Source organism: Siphateles boraxobius, unplaced genomic scaffold (genome assembly GCF_051911475.1).
Source record: "Siphateles boraxobius isolate OS27281-9 unplaced genomic scaffold, OSU_SipBor_1 130, whole genome shotgun sequence".
NCBI lineage: Eukaryota > Metazoa > Chordata > Actinopteri > Cypriniformes > Leuciscidae > Siphateles > Siphateles boraxobius.
The window spans coordinates 18,071,755-18,096,190 of record NW_027508734.1 but is presented as its reverse complement, the minus strand read 5'-3'; the positions used below and the strand labels follow the sequence as shown (position 1 = coordinate 18,096,190).

At 37.5% G+C, this 24,436-nt stretch overlaps 2 protein-coding genes across 3 annotated transcripts in view; one reads left to right on the top strand and one right to left on the bottom strand.

The window, feature by feature from the left end:
• The first annotated feature begins 352 nt into the window (after positions 1 to 352).
• Positions 353 to 16,682, top strand: trappc14 (trafficking protein particle complex subunit 14). 2 transcript variants are annotated; one of them, XM_077228317.1, is made up of 11 exons: positions 353 to 486; positions 590 to 1,075; positions 6,120 to 6,215; positions 6,511 to 6,640; positions 6,937 to 7,023; positions 8,684 to 8,804; positions 9,569 to 9,716; positions 9,901 to 10,135; positions 12,129 to 12,265; positions 12,399 to 12,598; positions 13,935 to 16,682. In XM_077228317.1, the coding sequence occupies exons 2-11, from the start codon at positions 599 to 601 to the stop codon at positions 14,086 to 14,088; spliced, it is 1,785 nt and encodes a 594-aa protein (XP_077084432.1). In that variant the 5' UTR covers positions 353 to 486; positions 590 to 598; the 3' UTR covers positions 14,089 to 16,682. The 2 variants fall into 2 exon arrangements, with proteins under 2 accessions (XP_077084432.1, XP_077084431.1); XM_077228316.1 differs by having other exon boundaries at positions 353 to 1,075.
• A 36-nt stretch (positions 16,683 to 16,718) lies between these two features.
• The window catches only part of zanl (zonadhesin, like), a 48,877-nt gene continuing 41,159 nt past the window's right edge, over positions 16,719 to 24,436 (bottom strand). The window contains exons 67-85 of the mRNA XM_077228315.1: positions 24,233 to 24,435; positions 23,908 to 24,052; positions 23,558 to 23,799; positions 23,184 to 23,348; positions 22,869 to 22,996; positions 22,404 to 22,675; positions 22,039 to 22,247; positions 21,602 to 21,746; positions 20,932 to 21,179; positions 20,661 to 20,790; positions 20,315 to 20,516; positions 20,001 to 20,162; positions 19,525 to 19,655; positions 18,143 to 18,345; positions 17,889 to 18,024; positions 17,518 to 17,667; positions 17,326 to 17,416; positions 17,143 to 17,192; positions 16,719 to 17,050 (exon numbers count right to left, since the gene is read on the bottom strand). Coding sequence (XP_077084430.1) covers positions 16,977 to 17,050; positions 17,143 to 17,192; positions 17,326 to 17,416; positions 17,518 to 17,667; positions 17,889 to 18,024; positions 18,143 to 18,345; positions 19,525 to 19,655; positions 20,001 to 20,162; positions 20,315 to 20,516; positions 20,661 to 20,790; positions 20,932 to 21,179; positions 21,602 to 21,746; positions 22,039 to 22,247; positions 22,404 to 22,675; positions 22,869 to 22,996; positions 23,184 to 23,348; positions 23,558 to 23,799; positions 23,908 to 24,052; positions 24,233 to 24,435 — 3,086 coding nt within the window. The 3' untranslated portion in view covers positions 16,719 to 16,976. The remainder of the gene's footprint in view (positions 17,051 to 17,142; positions 17,193 to 17,325; positions 17,417 to 17,517; positions 17,668 to 17,888; positions 18,025 to 18,142; positions 18,346 to 19,524; positions 19,656 to 20,000; positions 20,163 to 20,314; positions 20,517 to 20,660; positions 20,791 to 20,931; positions 21,180 to 21,601; positions 21,747 to 22,038; positions 22,248 to 22,403; positions 22,676 to 22,868; positions 22,997 to 23,183; positions 23,349 to 23,557; positions 23,800 to 23,907; positions 24,053 to 24,232; position 24,436) is intronic.

Genomic DNA, 24,436 nt, shown 5'->3' with positions numbered 1-24,436 from the left:
TTAGTCAACTCTTAGGTTGAAATTTTTCTCAACAAGAACACATTTTAACTTTACCATATTTACCATGTTAATATCTTAATTAGCTCAAAAATTGCCGTGTTTGCAGTTACATTTAAATTCAGACATTAGAGACACAGCAGCTTCAAAACACTGGACTTTTCATGCATTCATGACTGAATGTAAATAAATATTATTTATAATATAATACATTTCAACTGAATATAAGTACAAATAAAGTAATTGAATATAATATATTCGCAGAATTATCCAAAATAGCTAGACCCTTATTTACCTTTATCGACGAGCGACTATTCTCGCCTTGTTATCATCGCGCTCTACTCCATCTTAACTCGATACGCAAGCCTGCCATATAGCGCACTTGAATGTATTGTATACGTCAACTGGCAGACAACCGAAATGTGGAAAAATAAGATGAATGTAATTTTTATTCAATCTGGGCAACCCTAATATTAACTGAGCTGAAAGGTAAAGCGGATTTGTTTAATTTATTGTTTCTTATTTAAATGGGAGTGTTATTTGCAGACTGTACAGGCTAAACGGATACCTTCGCTGGTCTGTCTGCTTGCAGTGTGCTGTGATGGTTATGGTGTTAATGATGGAATCGCAATGCGAATACTTTATGTATTTCCCGGCCGTCCCCATCTCAGACCTGTCGGACCCGGCCAAATACCGGACACTTCCGCGTCGCAGTCACCTTTATCTGGGGGAAACTGTTCGCTTTCTCCTGGTTTTGCGCTCGAGCACTGCTGCAGCTGATGGCTGCGGCTCGGAGCATCACAGCAGCAGCCGCTCTTGGAGGGAGCTGGCCGGCTCTCTCTGCGCCGTGGCCAGCGTCAGCCCGGGCGACAACCGACAGCGGACACAACCTCTGTATCACGACTACCACAGCAGCGGGGACGAGTGTGTGGAGGATACGGACGATGATGATGCTGCGGAGGTGGGCTGCGCAGGTAGAGGGGGCCCGAGGTACCGGGGCTTCAGGGAATGCAAGCCGCTCCTCATTCACAACAACCCCGGCAACGGCGTCAGGGAATTCCGCAAAGCTCCAGTGCAGGTGCATAAACAAACAATGTAGTCTTTTGGATTATAGCTGTTCATTGTAGAGGTAAAGTTCACTGCTTGCTATGAATGCAAATAGACTTGACTTTATCTATAATAACACGGAAGTGGTGACATTTCCTGTCACTGTACCGTTTGATAGATGTGTGTGTCTTGGCTGCTGGTAACCATGCAGAACACATTCCTAATTTATAATTGAGCGTAGTCTTATTATTACTGGAAAGAACTTCCTGTTTTAGTGCTTTGGCCAAAATGCTACCATGTTCCATGCAGTACATTTCTATAACGGTCTCGACTTCAACACCAACCGGTACACTCAGTTAAATTTTGTTTAAAAAAATCACCATGAAATAAAAAAATAACTATTATAGTTTTTTATAGAATATTGCAGAATATTCTCATCTCATTTAATCTGTAATATTTTCTTTCTTTTCTTCTCTGATGAAGTGTTTACTGGTGCAAGGGTGGGATAACCTGTCACTCACATGAGATCCACCTATAGCAAACCACAGCAATCCAGTCAATAGCTGATTGACATAATCAAGTTCCGCCCTGTGTTTTCTTGTTCGAGAAGCTGTTTCACTCGGAGATACGTTACAATAGGGAAGAAAAGACTATTGCAACTTCCGTTTCATGCCAGCTCTAAGAAAGATTTTACACAAAAAGAAATTAACTGCATTTATTATAAATGTTATTAAAGTAGTTCACTTTAAAATGAAAATTTGCCCATGATTTACTCACCCTCAAGACATCCTAGGTGTACATGACTTTCTTTTTTTCAGACGAATACAATCAGAGTTATATTAATAAACACCCTGACGCTTCTGAGCTTATAATGGCAGTAGATTGCAACCATTGCAACCATCAGATTGAAGCTCAAAAAAGTGCATCCCTCCGTTATAAAAGAACTCCACACTGCTCTGGGGGGTTAATAAAGGCCTTCTGAAGCAAAGCGATAAGTTTATGTATGAAAATTTTTCATATTTAACACATTACAAAGTAAAATTCTAGCTTCCAGACAAACAGCCATTAGCAGTCAACTTACGCAACTTGTGACGTCAGAAGTAGCGCAGTGCGTCATGGCGTAGAGTAAATATCAGCAGTACGTCCCATTACTCGCATAAGTTGCGCTTTACACTTAAAGGTCCGATATTGTACAACTTTCTGAAGTTTTATTTTAGGTTTTGATGTCCTTAACAGGGCTTGCAAAATTTGAAAATCGCTGGTAGCCCTTCGGGCAGGCACTCTTGAGATTTTGGTAGCCCGAAATAGATTTTACTAGCCCAAATAAGAAGACAATTTTTAATGTAGGAAATTGGTTAGGAGTCAAACATCAATCAAAAACTTTTTCAAAACACAAATATCGACAGTTGGATATAAAATAATCAAATTAGAATCATCAATACAAATATGCATCTGGTTCTAACTGAACTAAAATTTGTGTGACCAGTATGGAACATGAATCAGTCTGTGGCTCAGCCCCCAATGAGGTTATGACTAAAAAAGTTAACACTTTAGTTTTGTGTCTAATGCTCACTATTAACTAGTTTCATTAACATGCAGATGGCAGGGGGATTTATAATTACTGAGGTCCCGGATGTGAGGTAGGCTAGTTAGGGGGGTTCGAGAAAATTTTTATTTCTCTGATCTACATATCCCAAAAAATTTGATAACAATAACTTTAAAAACATGTCATGCAGCTGATTATTTTCCTTATGTCAATGAAGAAAGTAAACATAGGGTCAACTGATAGATTGATTTATGAATAATTTTCTCAGAAGCGTTCATTTACTGAAAGCTACTAGGAAAGCTAGGTAGCCTAACTAAGTTTATTAAATTCATTCACAATATACACATTCATTATTGATCTTATTCCTAACACAGGGCCGTAAACAGGGCTTTATTATCAAAGAGGTCCTAAATTTAAGGTTGTCAGGGGGTTCAAATTTTGTATTTCTCTGATGTGTGCATTTCAAGACATTTGAAGGCCAAAAAAGGATAAGAAATAGCTTTAAAACCATGTCAGTGGCAGCAGATTGTCAATACCTGCTCTCTCATCTCCATCACTCTTTCTTTTTCTCTCAGTCTTTTCATTTTGCCCTGTCTCTTCCCCTCCGAAAAATGAACTTTTTTAATTTACTGAAGGCTACAAATTATATTATATTAATTCTCAACATGTACACATTCATTATTAATCTTGTGCCCAACATTATGCAAACAGTTTTGTTAATGTTTCTTGTCACCTCACAATGACAGTAAACTAATTATTACATTACATGAATCACGTTACATAGTTTGCCTGATTATTTTGGTCATTCGTTTAACATTTATGACCTAAAAAAACTGTAAAATATGAAATGTTTAGTTTAGCTACTTACATCTAATCTCGCACTTGACCATAAACTGAAGCGTCAGTCACTCTGCTAAAATTCGCGCTCAGCAGCTTCTGTGACATAAAGCCCGCCTATTTGATTGGTCATCTCAAATATTCTGACATTGACGAGCAGTGACAGACCAATGAGGCTAAGATGAACACACACACACACACTCACACACCCCCTGTCCTCTTTTTATGACGTGCACTCTGCTCGCGCGCCGATGCGGATTGAAGATGAATGCGCTTAATCTGATTATAACAAGACTGAGGCGAACACGAATTTGTGTAGCTTACACTTAATCACACTTTTTTAGGGGGGCGAGGCAGAAGTTTAGGGGAATTTGATTACACTATTTCAGATAGCCCGTCGGGCAGACCGGTTATGCATTTTGGTAGCCCGACTTGAAAACACAATAGCCCTGGGACGTCGGGCTAGCGATTTTGCGAGCCCTGGCTTAAGAATGTATTTTTTCGGTATAAGTACCAAAAACCATCTCAATATATTTTTACAGCTCCTTTCTCAGGAGCTCTGCCAAGAACAGGTCGATTCTGGCCTGTCTATTTAATTTTCATGAGCCTCTCTTCTGATTGGCCTGGTGTTTTCTGAGTTACCCACCATTGGTGGGGGTGGAGACTGAAGGCGGTGACTGAGTAGTTCTGACATCACATTTATACGGAAGTCACAACGGCTTGTGAAAAGGCACAGCTACTTCAGGCTGTGTGCATTTGTATGTGGATTGACTGTTTTGAAACTTACATGGTAGTTTCGAAACTTACATGGTAGTTTCATAGAGCCTAGACCTCTGTTATCATGAAAAAAGCCAGGAAATTTCAGTTTTGACAATATGGGACTTTTAAGTTGAATCCGTTTGTTCGTTTGGCCGGAAGGTAGTTATTTTACTTTATAAAGTTTTAAATATGAATATTTTTCTTACACAAACTCATCATTTTGCTTCAGAAGCCCTTTATTAACCCCCCAGACTTTTGTGGAGCACTTATATAAGTAGTATTAGTTTTAGAAAAACTGCTTCAGTGTGAAGTTAGTCATTAGTAAACAAACTTCACGGATTAGCTTTTCCCAGCCCCCACCCTCTCAAATATCTGTATTTCGCATACAGATGCTATTTAAAGGTTAAATAACATCTGTAGATTGTAAATGATGTCTGTAGAATCAAATATGGTCATTGTAATCAAGTCATTTCTTTAACATGGTTATTTGAGTTCAAATTCTTCACACCTAATGAAAGTTTGATAGCCCGTCAAGCATGTGTTGCATGGAATGCAAGTGTTTTTTTTTCCATATTGAAAACTCTTATAAGAAGCAAAGCATGGTGATTAGTTTTCCAAACAGATTGTGCAAGTTAGGGAGGTACAGCCCACTATTGAAATGAGGGATTAGTTCTTAGTGCTATTTGCTCTGCTTTCTTGGTAGTCGCACCCCATAGTGCAAATAATTTTATATGTACCAGTTGAGAAGTCAGACATTACAGAGCCATGATGCTCAAGCTTTAGCACAAGGTTGTGTGGCTAACTGGCCAATGTTATTATCCCTGAAGCATAAGAACACATAGATATACCCTACACGTAGAGTAAAAAGCTTGTGCAATGTACATTCCTGGGCAAAAAAAAAAAAAAGGCCAAGCCAAAAATGGTTAAACACTAAGCATTTAATTGTCTTAACCACAAATTATTGTTCAGGAAATTAGCAACATTTAAGCAAATGCACTACTTAAAAAGCCATGGCTGTCTTAGAAAAGCATCAAAGACAGAATTAAGTTTTTGCCAGAATATGAAAAGTTGTGTGTGGTGGAGTGATGAATCATAAAAATAACACGAGTTGTGTGTTGATGCTCCAGAGTGGTGCCTTCGAAAATATGGTGTGAAATATAATAATAAATGCATCACTATTCACTACCACAGTGAAGCATGGAGGGTATCTGCTGGGTTTGGTGAGCTACTTCACTCTGAAAAGTAATTTAATGCTTTGGAGTACAGGAGAATATTGGAGAATATTACAGAATGTCTTGTTTCCCACAAATGAAAAGTTGTTTGTTATCTAAAGAGGAATGATCAGATGTTATTATTTTTTCAACAAGACAATGCTCCTTCCCAAATTGAAAAGACAACCAAGAAGTGGCTTGAGAACAAGTCCATCAGGCTCATGTTTTGGCCTAGTCAAAGTCCAGATTTGAACCCTATAGTGAATATTTGGTCTCACATTAAACTCAATTGAACTGGGAGACATTTTCCAACTGCCCATGAACTGGTTGAAGCCATTAACATGGAGTGGAAAACACTGACTCTTCTTCCTGTAAAAAGCTGTCTGCAAGTTGGGGAAGGCTATTCTGTGCTAAGTAACTTTATCTTCACTATTTGTGCAATTCTTGCTAATTTCCTGACCAGTGATTTGTGAATAAAATTGTTAAGACCATTAAAAGAGCACTAAATATTTTGCTGTTTTTTGTGCGGCCCATTTCTTTTGCCCAGGAATGTATATTATTTTAGGAGAAAATTAACGTGTTTTATTTATTTATTTATTTTTACCTTGGATGTATGTAAATCTATTGTAGGATACCTCTAAAACAAAATTAGGAATCTTTAAAATGGCATAATAGGGGCGCTTTAACTCATCCCATGTCTCATGTTTCACTTTGTCTCTTAGTCTCCTGTAGATGAGCCAGTTGTTTTAAGCGATGAGGTCATCTTCCCTCTGACTGTATCCCTGGATAAGCTCCCTGTCAACACTCTCAAAGTGAAGGTATGGCTACTGTCTTTGTTTTTATGTTCACTCTGACATTCATGCATGTCGTTATGTGTTTTGGATTTGGTATTGTGGTCTAAATAGAACAGGAACTTCTATCATCACACGCAGTTTTGGCACACGTTTGTGCTGCTGACTTGTACATGTTTGTGCAAGGTTCTAATGCAAACGGCGTGAGTGCAAGAAATGATGAAATCAAACACCAGTGTTTGCGCTATGCCACATTACCTTGCACCTGTTGCTGATCACACTTCTGATTATGTGTCTATTTTTGTGTGTTACCTCGATGAAGATAATTGTGACTGTCTGGAAGCAAGAAGAGGAGAAAGCTGAGATCCAAGAACATGGCTACCTCAGCATCCTCCAACAAAAGAGCCCCTGCCAAACGTTCCGCCAGGACCTTAACACCTTCAAAGCGCAAGGTGAGCTCTTGCTTCCTTCTGCACAATACTGCATGATGTCATTATTGATTCAGGACCTCTGGGATCTGCCTTTTTCACTCATCACCTGGTTTTCTTTTTCATTTCAGTATTTCTCCTCTCTCTGTTTCTTTATCTATTATTTTGTTGTGTGCTTGTCTGTGTCATGTTTTTAGATTGGTGGTTTTCCTGCTGTGTGTTATGTATTTTAAAAGCCATTTTTCCTTTTAGATACCTATGCTGTTTAGATTTTTTATGGTGTTTTTAAATTGGTATAATTTTCTCTTGTTTGCTAACAGTCAGCACCACACTCAACGTCCTGCCCCCTCCCGCAGTGAAGTGTCAGCAAATGACAGTTTCAGGGAGACACTTAACTGTGCTCAAAGGTATTGTCAGCCCTATTTCTCTTTCTCACATTTTATTAGCACAAATTATACATATACACTACCATTCAAATGATTCCTGGCGAAAATGTATCACCGTTTCAACAAAAATATAAAGTAGCACAACTGTTTGCAACATTGATAATAATTAAAAAAAAAAAATCTTGAGCAGCAAATCAGCATTTTAGAATGAATTCTGAAGGATCATGTGACATGACTGGAATAAGGAAGCTGAAAAATCATATACAAGTAGAAAACATATTATACATTGTAATAATAATGCACAATATTTCAGTTTTTACTGTATTTGTGATCAAATAGAGAGCCTTGATGAGCATATATATATACAATATTATAAATGCAACGCTTTTGCCCCCATTTTTCATGAGCTGAACTCAAATCTGTCTACAGATTTAGACAGATTTGTGTACAATATTTGAGAGAAATGGGCCTTTTGTGTACATAGAAAAAGTCTTAGATCTTTGAGTTCAGCTCATGAAAAATGGGGGCAAAAACAAAATTGTTGAGTTTATAATTTTGTTCAGTGTATATAAATATAGGCTTTATTAATATAATTGTGATTCTCTTAAAAAAACAAAAGCCTCACGAATTTTTCAGAACCATGAGTGTCTGTTTAAGTAAGTATGATGTAATGGGTCCTTAGTAGTCCATAATGTAAGGGAGTGAAGAAATATATGTTCATATCTCATTATAGGTTTATTCCCATATCAAGTCTTCAATGGAGGATGCATGGATATGTTTGTATGTTATATTTGTATGACTTTATAAGGCTGGCTACACACTGCCTGCGTGGCGTGTCCGTTTTTATTTCGGCTCTCATGTTAACAGGTTAGAGCTTTACACTGCCTGCGTGACACGCACATCTCAGGCGCGGCTCGAGCCCCGCCGAAAACGCGTGCATGCTAGAAATAGAACCGACGCCTATTTTTCACGTGACACGCAAGCGTGTTGGAAGCGTTTCCAGGCAAAATAGAATAGGAAAAGATGTTTATATGTAATTTTGACACGAAGAAATATTAATAAAAGACATTTTGATGTTTGAACGTCTCTAGGTTTTGACATAAATGCAGAAGTAGGCTAAATGTAATTTAATAATAAATAATTATCGATTTTTAAATATTGGACCTGTCAATTATACTGAACGAAATATTCTGTAGCGTGTTTTGCCGTCAATACGACGTTGTCTTTGCTTTATCAGTAGGCTATATATTTATGTTTAACATGAAGTATAGGCCTTCCACAACTCTCTCCCCATATGTCGTACAAGGGTGACCTTGTACGTCACCTAGCAGCAGCAGCACCGCGTCAGACACGTTTCTGGTGTGCAAGCAAAGACAGAAAATGAACCGCGCACACCACACAGCCAGTGTGTAGCCGGCCTTAGACTGTCCTTTCTTTAAATCTTCCAACTATGTTCAAACGGTGACAGTTTCATTCAATTGATGTTCTACATACATTTTGTCATCACTGCTATAGTGTAAGCACATCAGTAGACAACTTTGTGCTAAAATGGTATGTGGGTGTGAGACGGGCAGTAGGCATTAGTGCTTTTGCATGGACTTTCTTTTTCATCTTTGTGGCTTCCTGTCTCTTTATGTGAAGACGTCCTGTTTATGTAAATACGAACATCTGACTGTTTCAGTGTTAAACGGGAGTTCTCAAGAGGAAGTTTGTGTGCGTGACGTCAAGATTTTTCCCAATTTCAATGCTTCATACTTACCTGTGATGCCAGATGGCTCGGTGCTGCTGGTGGACAATGTTTGGTAAGAGAAAAAATGATTTGTGACCTAACACACCTGTGAGTGTGATTCAAGTACAGTTATCAGTCTATTGATAATGTCCTCAAACTTTCTGGTTATGGTTTATAACAAACCATAACCAGAATGTTTGAGGACATTATCAATAGACCGATAACACACATAAAGTCTTGTTTTTATAAAGTTTAGGGTTTTGTTCTTAAATAAACTTTTCAAAATAAACTATCTGCTATTAATTCAACTTGAAACACTTAACAGAACATTAAAAAATTGTGTTATAGATAACACAAGATCTGTTGGACTTTATATTGAGTTATACTTATTAAGAAATTTAAGATACAATTAAAAAAGTTATAATATTTTCAGTATTAAAAATGCAACCAGGCATGAGGATGTCAACATCACATTGGCATGCTTTTTTTAAAATTGGGCGCATAATTCGTAACCATTTATTGCCGGTATTTCTTTTATATAGTACCAAAGCCCTAAAACTAACCTCGTTTTGCTTTTTCCTCTTTGAGGAAATGCAAATCTTGGTATTGACTGTGGTGGCTAACAGGGAAAATAAAGTCATGCATTTGGATTTTTTTACCATTCTTTAATAATAAATCACAGTCTCTCTGTGTGTTCAAGAAATATAATTTTTGGATATTTTAAAGGTTTTTGATATTATGTTTATCTTCTTTAGTCATCAGTCAGGAGAAGTTTCCATGGCATATCATTTATTGGATGTTTGAAAGGTTTTTGATAATTATGTTTATCTTCTTCAGTCATCAGTCTGGAGAAGTTGCCATGGCTTCATTTTATAGAATGGACAGCGAGTCTAGCCACCTTCCCAGCATGCTCAGTGCTCTAGAGGAGCAGAACTTTCTCTTCCAGCTGCAGCTCAATAACCAGCCACAAGATGATTCACCTGAGGTAGGCCATCAGTCATTATGTAGTACATTATGTGGTAAAAATTTTGTTTGGTACAGGTTAAAAAAATAAATCTCACAGTCAGTTTTTTTTTTGTTTATCTTCTTTCTGATAATTTAAAAAGTTGATGTTATTTAAAAACAAAATAAATATTTTTAATAAAATGTCATGTTTCTGTTTGCTGCAGGGACTGGAGGTGCCATTAGTTGCAGTCTTACAGTGGTCTACTTCTAAACTGCCCTTCACCAACTTTATCTACACTCACTATAGTCTCCCCAGTGTGAGACTGGACCGGCCACGCTTTATTATGACTGCCAGCTGTCCCAGTGCGGTCAAGGCCCGTGAGCATTTCCGAGTGCGGTATACCCTCCTCAACAACTTGCAGGACTTTCTGGCAGTCCGACTAGTCTGGACACCTGAAGGTGAGGACCAATACTATTTTCATAAACAAAACTGAAAACTGAAATAAAATAGAAATTTAAAAAAAAATGTAAAACTAAACTAACAACAGTTACTGAAAAACTAACTGAAATAAAATAATAATTAGCAAAAATAAATAATAATTTTTGTAATTAATAAGCTCTCATCCTGTACCAGACAATCACGTTTTTCCATTCCACTGCGCTACTTCATTTTTCAATGTTTGACCGCTGCGCTCGTCTCATGTCTTTTGGAGCATCTAGTGCATGATACGACGTTCTAAAAACGCTGCACTCAAGTTAAAATATGTTAAACTTTTAAAAGACGCGTCTCGAGACCTTGTGCATTTTCCCCATTCCACTGCATAAATGGATCAATACAAGAATAATGTTTGAAAGGATTAATCATAGAAATAACCATAAAAGAATAATCATAATAATTATATGCATATTTTTTCCTTTTTCTTATACACCATATTTAACAAGATTTCATTTTTAATATGAATGAGTATGAATTAATAATTTTTACTTTTAAGTTGGATTTGTTTGGTTATTTGTTCAATCTCAAACAATTATTTTATTATTGGTTTGCACAAGAGTTAACTAAACTGCAAACATTAAACTTTGCTGAAATTAAATTACACTGGAAGTGTTCTGTTAAATTTGCTAAACTATAATAACTGAAACTAAATGTATAAAAACTAAATAGAAATGTTTTCACAAAATAAAACTAAACTAAAACTAACAAAACCATTTCTAACCATTACTTTGAAACTAACTAAAACTAAACTGAAATTTATAGGAAATTCAAATAAAATAAAAACTAATTTAAAAACGCAAAACTATAATAACCTTGAGGATTGGTAAAATGGTAAAAAAAAAAAGTGGCTTAAGTTTAAGAACAGATATACTGTGTGGTAAGTATATGGACACATATATGTTTGATGCAGTGTTTTTCAGCATTATTATAACACTATTATAGTATTTGTAAATATTTTGAATTAGCTTTCAATTAGATATTTGCAGTATTTGTTTTAAGTTTTGTTAGTTTTGTTATGAGGTTTTGTAATTTTTATTAGTTAAAAAAAAAAAACTTTTAGAATTGGCTTTAATTTATTTTTATTTCACTTTTAATTTTAGTACTTCAACTTATCTTGTTTCAGTTAGTTGCCAAGGCGATATTTCTAATATTAAAATCCCCCCCACATATTCATATTTTATTTCAGATTTATTTCAATTAACAAAAAATGTTTTTCATTACAAAACTGGAAACCCACCCAATCTGGAAACACTGCACTTGAATATAGCAATAAAGGTGAGAGGGCCTTAAGAAATGAGAGATTGCCAAAACATCAAGAAGTGTTTGTGAAGTTGAGAAAAAAAAAGTTTTGCAACACTATCAGTTATAGGCATGATAGAGGCAAAGTAGAGAGCAAAGGTGAATATTTCTGAAAGTCATTAGCTCATAAAGGGTGTGGTTCTTTCTTGTAGATGTAGATAGCACAGAGTTTGAGTCTCCAGCTGTGACTCTGTGAGTATTTGTAATGCCAGATGAGCTAATGTCAGATAATACATCAAGACGTACAAGCAAAGAATCCAATTTGACTGCATTGTAAATGGACAAATCAGCCTTTTTTTTTTAACTCATTTGTATTTGATTGTAGGTTTTGTTTTATCCTTATGGAAATAGTCTTTAAGGTTATTGGAGTTTTGGCTTCTTGGTTATGCTTGTTTGTGTTTTCATTTTTGGGACATTTTGCTATTTTATTCATAAAGAAAGTGGAGAGAGGACAGGAAATGATGGGGAGATCAAGATTAAAACATAATCGCGCCAATATTAGAACCTGCATCTCCTGCATGATTATGCTGCTTCTAGCTCCATGTACCTGATGCGTGTGTGCTAACTTCTTGAGTATGGCTGAAATGTTTTTTTTTTTTTTACATTGCTTTTTATTGCACGTCCTTTTGGTTTTTGATCCTCCTTTTGTCTTCTCAGGTCGTGGACAGAAAGAGGATCCTGCAGTGAATGCAGTGGTGTGTCATTCTCCTCTCAGTAACCTGGGTTACTGTCGAAAAGGCAGTACCCTCTCCGTCAGTGTGGCTTTCCAGATACTCCGAGCAGGCCTTTTTGAGGTAAATAGTCATTAAGTCTGTGTTGCATGTGAGCAATTCATTGCTCTGTTTCACTTCCTTCAACAAAGCCAATGAGCTGAATTACTGGATGTAAACACCTCAGTATCCGCTATTCTATCTCCTCTGTCTTTAGTTGAGTCAGCACATGAAACTGAAGCTACAATTTACAGCATCCGTGTCCAACCCTCCCCCTGATGCCCGTCCTTTGTCCCGCAAAAACAGTCCGTCGAGCCCAGCGGTCAGAGACATTCTGGACCGACATCAGGCCAGTCTCAGTCTGGGCCGCTCTCAGTCCTTTTCTCACCAGCAACCATCCAAGTTTCACCTCACAAGGTATGCACATACACATTCACACAGATGATCTTCACATATTTTACATGCTGTAAATATGGTTTAATCTTTCAGTCCCTCTCTCACACTCACACACACACACGCACACGCACACGCACACGCACACGCACACGCACACGCACACGCACACGCATTCGCACTCGCACTCGCACTCGCACTCGCACTCGCACTCACACTCACACTCACACTCACACTCACACTCACACTCACACTCACACTCACACTCACACTCACACTCACACATCACACTCACACTGTACACAAGTACACTTTAAGTTTGTTGCAAAACCTAGTGAGCTGTCTTGGGGGACTTTACCTTAAGATATTCATTTCATAAGTTACTAAAGTCTCATTCTTTGTTTTTCTATTTTATTCTATTCTGTATGTATAAAAAAGATTTTTATGTCTGTTGACAGTCTTTTTAACAGTAAGAAATAATTCATTTTAAATGTTTATTTTATATTTGATTTTACTCACATAGTGGAAGGACAAAGATGAACTGCCAAACAACGTTTTAAATACATTCCAGATAATATTTTAATATTAAGTTTGGTACAATAACAATATACACAACAATTTTTTTAGAGAAATGTATACTTTTAAATAGTACATTTTTTATTCTATTCATAAAAAAACTCAGATTCACAAAAATATAATTTTCAACAAAACTGTTAATAAGAAATGTTTCTTGAGGACCAAATCAGTATATTAGAATGATTTTTGAAGAATCACGTGGAGTAATGATGCTGAAAATTCATGCCATCACTGGAATACTTTTTTTTTAAACATATTTAAATTTAAAAAAGTTATTTGAAATTGTAATAATATTTCATAATATTATTGTTTTGCTGTATTTGAGCAAATAAATTCAGCCTTGGTGAACATAAGACTTTTTCAAAAAATTCAAAATCTTAATGAACCCAAACTTTTGAACAGCATTATATATATATATATATATATATATATATATATAATATTTTAAATTAATAGTAGAAACAAGTTGTCCTTAATAATTTCTCTATAAAGATTTTTTACACTCCATTTTAATGGGTTTATACTAAATATTTAGCTGCCTTTATGTGCTATTAACATTTTTATTCTACATAAATTCTACTGTTCTACGGCAGCATCCTGACTGAACTGGAACATCTTAGTTGACTGATTCAGAATTTTCTACATATTCAGGAACTCTGATATAGCATATGGCAAACTGGTACATCCTCTTACAACCCTCTCTTCACTATGTTTTCTTTGTCAAATCATGATTGTCTCATTTCTGCAGCACTGATCAATGTTCATGTTTGTTTGTGTCTTACAGGACAGGCAGTGTTATGGAGCGCAGGGCCATCACCCCTCCCGTGGGCTCTCCTGTTGGTCGGCCGCTGTACCTCCCTCCAGACAGGAACATTTTGTCACTTGACAAAATAGCCAAGCGTGAGTGCAAGGTGCTGGTTCTGGATTCACACACCTAAATGCAGACGCACCCAGGGAGAAGAGTTAGGGATATTCTTGAACTTTGGAGAAAGAATCATGTGTCATGAAGTAGTGTAATTGGAAAAATGGTTTAATGTCCATTGGCTTTCAGTTTCTATTCTATACGTATTTATTTTGTTCTTTTTACCAGCATTTATTGTTTACATGCTGTACAGTGTGATTATTTTAAATAATTTCGATGCAATTTATGTGCAGCTACTGACAATTTTGACTGAAGGAATGAAAAGAAAGCATAAACACACAGGGTTTTTATTGTTCATAGGATGTTTCGCTGGAGTCAAGAAGTTCTGAAAGTAAAAAAAGAGTGTTTTTACGACTGTTTAAGGGAATGACGAGAATGGATGGTTATGGTTACCCAGATAGCAACATAGTGTTGGCCCAGATCCGGCCCACATCTGGTTCGGATGGAATGTTGCCCGGATCTGGGCCGACACTATGTTGCTGTCTGGGTAGTCATGCACAGATCAACATGGAATCTGAGCGCTCAGAAATTTCAGATTTCTGAAGAAACTGAAATTTCTCAAAGGATGTTGATTTAATAGTTAAATAGTTTGGCTATTTTGCCAACGTTTTTAGCAACCAATTAGAGTCTAACATTCCATGAAACCCATTTTGCTCTTTAAATCCATTCTGTAGAACTGTCCTCAAAAATAGGTGTAGACAATATGAAGTCAATTTTACAATCCTATTGTAAAAGCATGTAACATGCGAATGTAAAATTTTTCCCCCCTTCTTTGTTTGCTACTTAGTTTTGGATAGATTTTTTTTTAGATGTCTTTACATTTCATTTGTCAACACTGCCAGCATTTCCCTGCCCATGTTTAATTCCTCTTTGTCATTTGCATTCCACTTTGTAAAAGTGCTTTTATTGTTTTTCTTTAATACTTGAAAGATGGTTCGCAACTTTGTGCCTGTGGGCAATCAGAAAGTTTCTTTAGTTTTCAGTCCTGTACACTGAATTTATTTATTTTTGGTCTGGCCTTTATTGTACCGTGCAGTGTAACTCCATGTCACAAATATTCCTTACTCAGTCAATAGTCATACACACGTGTTGTTAAATTCATATTTATTTGATGTTTTCTTTGAATTATTTCACTGTTGTAATGTTAACACTCCAGTTCATCAAGCTGTGTTCAACTTATAAAGGTTTCCCATGTAATCACACACAACCTTTCATTGCCTGAGAGCGGGTAAATCAAGTCACTTCTGGTTCTTGAAGGTGGAGCTTGTGTTATTGGCTGGTGCCATTTTATTTCTGCTCCTCCTTTTATGGATTTAGAAACATTCTGTCACATTCCTATTGCAGTGTGTACTCTCAAATATGTGGTCTAATTTTTGCTCCAGAATGATCTTATCCCTCTCCTGCTAGATATCCATGAACAAATTCCCGGTTAGTGTCAGGGCAGATTCTGGCCATACAGTAGTATTGATTTCTATGCATTTAAGCTGAACATTTGACTTTCACAGAGAGCTTCATATCTACAACCCCTTTGGCTGTATGTGTCACCCCATCGAGCCATTTAATGGGGTTACGATCGATTTCTTTGCATCAATGTTTACATGCGAGGACTACTGAATCATCCTTAGGACTGAAAAAGCTTTTCTTTTGTTGTGGAATATTGCACACGGTTTTATATTGTCTCTGAATATAGGACCTTGAATGTTTAAGTTTTTCGAACTAAAATCTTTTGACAGACTTCTTATTCTGCAGAAATGTAACACACTGATCCAAAACCATATTGTGGATGTGGATAAAATGTTTTTTTAATTTTCAAATTCTCATTCCATGTCACTTGTTATTTGCATCTTGGCCAGTTTACTTTTATTTGGACTATGTATTTGTTATTATTTTACTGTGAAAACTTGTGAAGAAAGGTCACTTAGCACAATAAGATAATTATGCAGAAGGAAATGTTCAGAAAACATTTGGTATACTACTTTCCAGGGCATCAATTCATCACATTTAATTTTCAAGAAAGATGTAGACGATCTTGTTTTTTTTTGTAAGCACTTTATTTACATTTTTTGTAACTTATTTTATTGAGGGAGGAAAGAAGGAATGTTCAAACAAAGGACCATATACTTTGAGTTCAAAAACTGTTTTTTTTATTTTTTATTTTATTTTTTACACGGAACAATTATTCATTGATGTGGCAGGGATGAGAAATGCCAACTCTAACCACTGGATTTACTCCCAATCTGTATAAATATACTGTGGTTAGAAGTTGTGCAAAAGGCATCAGAGCTGTTGAGGCAATATATGTTGAATATATATTGCACTTGTATTCTGTGTTTGGACTATTTGCATTTTTTGAATTGCAAAGACCTGCCAAGAAGCTCTTCTGGAGGACGTTCCTTGTGGCACTCAATCAAATAGATAACTAGTTGACAAGACAATTTTTACTTTTCTGCTCTATGAACTGCTGCTTTGCGCATTTTTGTTTTTATACAGCTTTAATTACAATGCTGTTTAAAGTGTTAACAAAAGTGTTCAGAGTTGTTGGAAATGTGTATTGTTGGATATCGGATTGTTGCACTTGAACAAGTTGAATAAAAGCAGTCAGGGCATAAATCGTCTTGTTAACTTATTCAAAATAATAATAAAAAATTGCCATAAAAGGACAGAAAATATAATTTATTTAATATCAGATGTTCACAGACATTTGTAAATTGCACTTGTTTCCCCAATCATATCACACCTCACACTAAAAATTACAATAAAGTTTACAAATAAGTTACTGAAAGGTTGAAAAACTATTAACAGAGGTTTTGCCAGTTACGTGTCATATTCCACAAAGACATTTAAAGGGAATAAATATGTTTTAAAAAAAATATTCACATCATCAAATCAATTTCAAAAAACAGTTCAGAATGTTGTTGCCTTCAGCTCGCTGTTGTCTTCTCCCTTCTTACTACCATCCAGATTTTCATAGGGATGCGCTGTGAACAAAAAAACCCCTCATATTACAGCTCATATTATACCTCTCATAATATTTTTTGGTGTTTTAGAAAGACAATCATTTAACACATACCTGTTTTGCTCAGTTCAATTTTATTTGCTTCACAACTCATTTTCTTGCGGCTGTGTAAAAAGAGATAAAAAATCATACATTTATCAAAAAATTTAATAAAATTAAAGTAAATGCTTGGCTTTCTTTGACATCATTGCATGATCAGTGTTTTTGATAAGAGTTTATTCTTTAAATGGGCTTTACCAGCACTTCTTGTAAATGCACACAATTGCAGTGACTATGAGGATGACGCCAAGTGGCACGAAGACTCCAATCAAGATGATAGATGTTTTATCTATAAAACAGCAAGCAGGTAAAAACTCTGATTACACATCACTGGCATATATGGTTTCATTTTTAAGCATTAAAGAATACACTATGTTCACATTCACTTACCCAGGCCTTCCTCCTCCTCAGTGGGGACTTTAAAGAGCTCACAGTTTGGGCCCTCAAAACCTTCAGCGCAAGTGCAGGTGTACCCAGAACCATCTGTTTTTACCACACAGGTACCATCGTTCTGACAGGGTGAGCTCAAACATGGACTCACTGAGAGAGAGAGAGAGAGAGAGAGAGAAGTAAAAAATCACTGCACTACTCTTCTGAAGCATCTGTAGTATGATAATGAATCCACATAATATCCTATCTGATATTATTTGTAGACTAAGAAAGTTCTCAAGCTATGTTTATCAAATATATTTTGTGCCAGAATATCCAATATTCATTGATAAAATGCTTTAAGAGTAAAGTAATCTCAATCAAAAGCTCACTTTTATAACAGTCGCGTTTGGTCTCGTACACAGTGCAGATCTCGTTGTCTCCACAGCTCTTTGTTTGACACACAGCCCCAGTTGGAGTACACTCACAACTCTGTGAACAATCGTCTGTCACAAATGTCTCCTTGAGCTGTAGGGTTCAGAGAAACATGATCAGCAAGTGCAATTTCTTGTTTCATCTTTCGGTGCAATTCATCTTACATCATTACCTTTAACCTGTAGTATATTACATGCATCAAAAGCCTCACCAGATAGTAGCGATCTAGGTAAGTGCATCCACACTGGCTGTAAGGCACACAGTCTAGGTCGCTCAGGACAAAGCCAGAGGCGCACTGACATCCCTCCACACATTCTGTTTGCTCGCACTCCGAAGGAGCCGCAAGGTCAGCGCAGGACGCCGGGCATGGAGTCATACAGAAGGAGTAGGTGCTGTTTGCCCCACATTGCAGATCTGAATGTGATCACAAACACACAGAATCAGGAAAGTATATGCAAAAGAGCAAACGTGGATATACAAGTCGAATTCAGTTACAGTTTTTTACATACACTACCAAAAGTTTAGGGCCAGTAAGATTTTTCGATGTTTTTGAAAGAAGTATTGGTAACCCTTTAGAATACTGTTCCTTCATTAATGAATAATTGCACAGGAACAAATGATTAACGCACTATTAACATTCTGGTAACTACTATTAACTAACAAGAACCTAAGTAATAGCACTCAGTTGAATGTGGAAGTTCACTATTAGCTAATCAGTAACTACTTTTTTTTCGTACTTCCCAGAGAACTACTATATACAGGTTTATAATTAACATGAATAATGCATAATATATACAAGTATACACTAGTAATGAATCAAGTGTTACTACATCCTCCTAAAGGAACTACTAATTATTTGGATCAGTATTCTAAAGTGAAAAACATGATAACTACATAATATTGACTGAAGTCATTGTAAGCTTTTGAGATTTTTGTAAGATTTTGAATAGTAATTGTGATCCTCACTTTAGAATACTGATTATGGGTTACCATTACCTTATATTATACATTGCATTATTAATATTAATTATCAACCTGAATATAGTAGTTCTTAGTAGTCTTCAGTGAGGTATGAAAAATAGTAGTTTATATTTACATGTATTCATTTAGCTGACGCTTTTATCCAAAGCGACTTACAATTGCTATATATGTCAGAGGTCGCACGCCTCTGGAGCAATTAGGGGTTAAGTGTCTTGCTCAGGGACACATTGGTGTCTCACAGTGGATTCAAACCCGGGTCTCTCACACCAAAGGCATGTGTCTTATCCACTGCGCCACCACCACCATCACCACCAGTAGTTAATGATTAATAGTGAACTACCACATTCGACTGAGCGCTATTAGCCTACTTACTAATTTGTTAATTTGAGTTTCTTGTTAGTTAATAGCAGTTACTAGAATGTTAATAGTGTGTTACTCATTTTTTCCTGTGTAGTTACACATGGTGTTATTATCAATGTTGAAAACAGTTGTGCTGCTTATTATATTTGTGAGAAAAAATCTTACTGATCCCAACCTTTTTGGAAAGGTAGTGTGTGCTACAGGCTGGATAAAGTCTGCATTTATTTATTTTTATTTTAATTTTTTTCATACAACACTCCAGCTCCTGTCTCCATGGCTTTATTCGGACACCCTGATCTTGGCAAGCCCGAGCGTAGACGGCATAATTTTCACAGCGCAGTACTTCACTGCCCTGCTCAGCACACAGGTCAAACACACAATCCCTGCAATACACACACACACACACACACACACACACACACACACACACACACACACACACACACACACACACACACACACACACACACACACACACACACACACACACACACACACACACACATACACACACACACACACGGTCATGAAGAACTGTGAATCCGTACCAACACCCATAAATCAAGAGTTTATCTCAGTCAAACACAATGCACATAACACATGCTCTCATTCAGAGTTAGTGCAATACACACCCACAACACATTATGTTATTTTCTAACAGTACACAGTACTTGCTGTTGCTAGTGTTTACACACCCTCACACACAAACAAATGCACACATTACTCACTCCTGGAACACGTTTGGTTCGACCACAGCATTACAGGCAGCAAAAGGACCAGTAGGGTCACTGAGTGCCCCACACTGTTTATTCCCATTCAGCTCAGTCAGCTGAGCGACTGTGCAACCCGTCGTCTCAAACCCTGAATCTGGATCGGCCTCCACTTCACGCCTAATCGTAAAGAAGACAGGATTTTTAGGAGTAGGATGAATTCAGATGATTAATTTCAGGTTATTTTATATGGTTAGGGTGAACTCCATCAGAATTTTCACCCCAGCTGATTTATAATGCATAGCATAACAGATAATCTGATTCTCCCGTACTTGTGCAGGTGCACCATCTTCGGTAGAGGCGTGATACGAAGACTCGCCCCATTTTTGTCAGTTACTCTCCAGCTGTCTCCAAACTCATTGAGGTTGCGCGTAACTGTGCCGTCTGGTTTAGTGTACTCATTACTGGTGCGTCCATCATAATTACCACACAGACCGAGCACACGAGATCTGTAAACACTAGGAAGACTCACCACTTTAGCCAAGAGGAAGAGGAAGAAAAAGAGAAAGAGAGTGTTTGTGATTAAATACTTTAAAAAAAAAAGCAAGCTAGGCATAACAAAAAATCCTTGATGAATTATTATAATGTTCATTTTTAGTTTGAGATTGGGTCTTGTACCTCCTTGGGAACTGCCATCAAATCGCACAGAAAGGCCAAAGTCAGTTGTGAGCATAACAAAGCGAGACTTGGTTTTTATGTTAACTCCCTTTACAGGACTGTATGGTAGACCAACTTTCTCGCCATTGACCTGATGGAGGAAAACAATGCAGAAGACTTCTATGATGTGGCATTTTACTATATAGTGTAATCCACGTATGAAGTAGCAGTGGTTTGAAAGTCTGTTAGATACAGCTATTAGGACTGACTACTTATCCCATGATTCTCTCACCAGCACTTTCTTTTTCTGTTGCATGCGAACACTAATGCCGTACACGTCCACATAGACCTCGTGCAGAAGGGACATCCGACTGATTCCTCCCTGCCTTTGGTTTTTGCCACGGACATTGAAAGGGGTGAGGGAGCTTGGCAGATTGTTTCCTTGGGTTAATACATATGTATACGCTCCCTGGTAGTGGTGATTGTAATTGTCAAAGGTTCGATAGTGAGGGTCCCCAGCAATATTGCAGTCATCGAATTCTGCGAAAAGTAAAAGAAGATTGAGTTAGTTCATCCCTGTGGTGGACATTAAGACTAATCTGAAAACTGCTTAGAGGGTCTAAAATATGCATTTCTTTAGATGCCCACCAGGCCCAGTCATTAAACCACGAAAACTTTGGTCATTAAGTATTCCTTGCTGTATAATGTAGCTTAGCTGTCCAAAATGCCATTAATATCTACTCACTTTTGGGCGTGATATAGCAATGTTGCTATATGCAAATGTAAATATTTAAATATTATATTTGACAAGACTAGCAGTCAAAATGTGTAAAAAAATCTTCCATTTTTTGTTTTGTCTTTCAATGTCAGTTTTGAATTCAGAATTCAGCTCAAATGGTCTGAATTAAGCAATTTGTTGACATTTTTCCCTCATTCTTAGTGTTTCACATTGTACAACTCACTCTCAGGTTTGCAGTAACGGTCTCCATTGCTGTCAAGATCACAGATTGAGTTCTCATTGCATTCAAAGGATATGCAGGACAGCAGTCCTCCAAAGCTGCAGCTGCACCTCTGTTCGCAGTGGTCAGTTATCCACGAATCTCCCACCTGAAATGTATACCAGGAATTACTATTATTGTGACATATAAAATAAAACCGGACAGTTGACGGTAGCCATTAACTTCCATAGTAGGAAAGAAAATACAATGGAAGTCAATGGCTACCGTCAACTGTCTGGTTACCAACATTCTTTAAAATATCTTCTTTTGTGTTAAACAGAAGAAAGAAAATTATACAGGTTTGGAACAACATGAGGGCGAGAAAATGATGACAAAATGTTTGGGTGAACTATTCCTTTAAGAAAAGCTGATTTATTTGTTTTGCCCCAAAGTTTACTCACCTCATGATACTCTCCATTGCTGTCAACACATCCACAGCTTGAGAGGGGAACACACTTGCCATCACTTAACACAAAGCCTGCATTGCACTGGCAGCCTTCAACACAGCTATTGGGTGGTAATGGGCAAAATATGGGGAAGAGGTCGGCACAAGTAGGAGGACATGGTGCTGTGCAGTCAGAATAGTGACTGTTTGGTGGGCATGGGAGGGCTGGAAATAAAAAGGAAAGAGGTATGATGCATTGAATTTAAAATGACAATGATTCTCTGACATATTTAGAGACCATTTCTCCCAGCTTTCACCCAGCTCTGTATAACATTCTCAGCACATCTCTCGCCTTTTCTTCCCTCTTTCTCTTTCACTTACGGCAGAATGTGCTGTTCCTCCAGCTGATCGTGATTCCAGCGCTATAACAGGCCTGGGCATAAGCCTCAATGTTATCGCACAGAGTCGACTGCATACCATCATATTCGCACATGTCATAGACACAGTTGCCAAGAAAGGCTTCTGGAGGATTGAGTGAGTGACAGGGCTTGAAGAGATCAGACAGGATCGAAGCTGCGCACTGTGACTGGAAGATTTCTTCCTCATTCTCGTCACAGTTGGGTTTGTCTTCAGGTCTTGGATCAGGTTTGCAGCTGCGGATGGAGGAACAAGGAACGGATGAAAACAACAGCAGAATGAAAAAAGTGAAACTCTATTCATTTTTTACCATGATGCCTCAAATTCGTATGCATCATAGGTGCATTTACAATGCTGCTATCTATCTAGGTTTGTTTATTTCTGAATTATGGAGAGGTGCTTAGAGGCACCAAATAATCTAACTCTCACCCAGGATCACTGTCTCCCTCTGCTTTCCAGCTGTTACCAAGTTCAATAGCATTTTCGGCTGGTTTGCCATCAGACATCAAGTTATCGTCAGATGAATCGCCATTGTAGTTACCACACATTCCACACACCTATAATAGAAATGTTGAAGGACAGAAAGTGTGTTTTGATTCTTGTGGAAAATCTTTAATGCAGTTCAGATATTCTGACAAAAAGAGAACCGTCTGGTTTATTAATCAAATATCAGTATCAAAAGAATATATTTGGTACAAAAACAAAGTAGAGATGTTCTAGTTTTGTTTTTGTGTAGTTTCATACCTTGTTGAAATAGTCTCCAGGCACTGTGATCTCAATATGGTGCACTCCATCAAACTTTACCATCAGGCCAAAGTCAGTGTCTAGTACGGTGTTTACTCCACTGGTAAACACCCGTGCCTTGGCTGCAGTGATGTCGTAGGGGGTCTTTATCCTGCGTTCATTCAGCTAGTCGGAGGAGAAAACAAACGAGAGTACAGGCCAGAGATTTAGCACTATAATATCATTGAATACATATGGTTTAGAATCGTATCTATTATATTATGCTATATTCACTGTCTAATCAGAACATGCAAATACAAATGCATAAGACATGCAAATGCAACATAGTTAAAACCACTAGTTCATCTCGTCCTCCTTCCTTCTCGGACTCTCACCAGTACTCTTCCATTTTTGCTGATGGTGATGTTGGCAGTGGGCAGGTAGACGGTCACAGAGCGAACATACGAAGCTTCTGGCTGGCCGCGTTCTTCGTTCTTGGCCACAATGGTGAAGGGTGTCACCATAGAGATGTTGCATATTGCCACCAGCGTGTAAGTGCAGGTACCCATGAAGGTGTGCATGATCCCATCAAAGGTGTAGTAGTGAGGATCCCCAGCAATATGGCAAATGCCCAATCCTACAAAGAAGGCCAGTTAGTAGTCTGTCTGACAGATACACAGAGATGTATGGATGTATGGATAGATGGATGATGGATGGAATAACATTTCTTTGGTAGAGTATGTACCTGTATTAACACAGTCCAGCTGACCCTCATTGACTTTACATTCCTGGGCAGGACTGCACTGCCAGGCCTCGCATGTCACGGTATTGAAAGGTGAACAAACACAGCGCTCTGTGCAGTCATCTTTTGTGAACCAGCTGTCTCCAACCTGAAAAACAATTTGAAATGAGTTAATCATTTGATTGCACAACGGAAATTAGAAACAAAAATGAACTGAATTAAACTATACAGTTTTATTTATATGGTTTAATATCTTTTTTTTGTCATGAAATTGTTTAAAACTTGAAAACAGAAGTAAAAGTTGAATTCAGTCTAAAGAACCACTCACAGGCCTGTAGTTGTTGTCTCTGTCAGTGCAACCACACTCCTTGAAGGGCACACACTGGTCTCCACTGAGGACAAATCCAGGGTCACACACACATCCCTCAACACAGGGCTCAGTACAAGTGCCTTCAGATCCAGGGTCCTGACAACTGGCTGGACACGCTGAACCACAAGGCTCATAGTGACTACCAACCTGACATTTAATAGC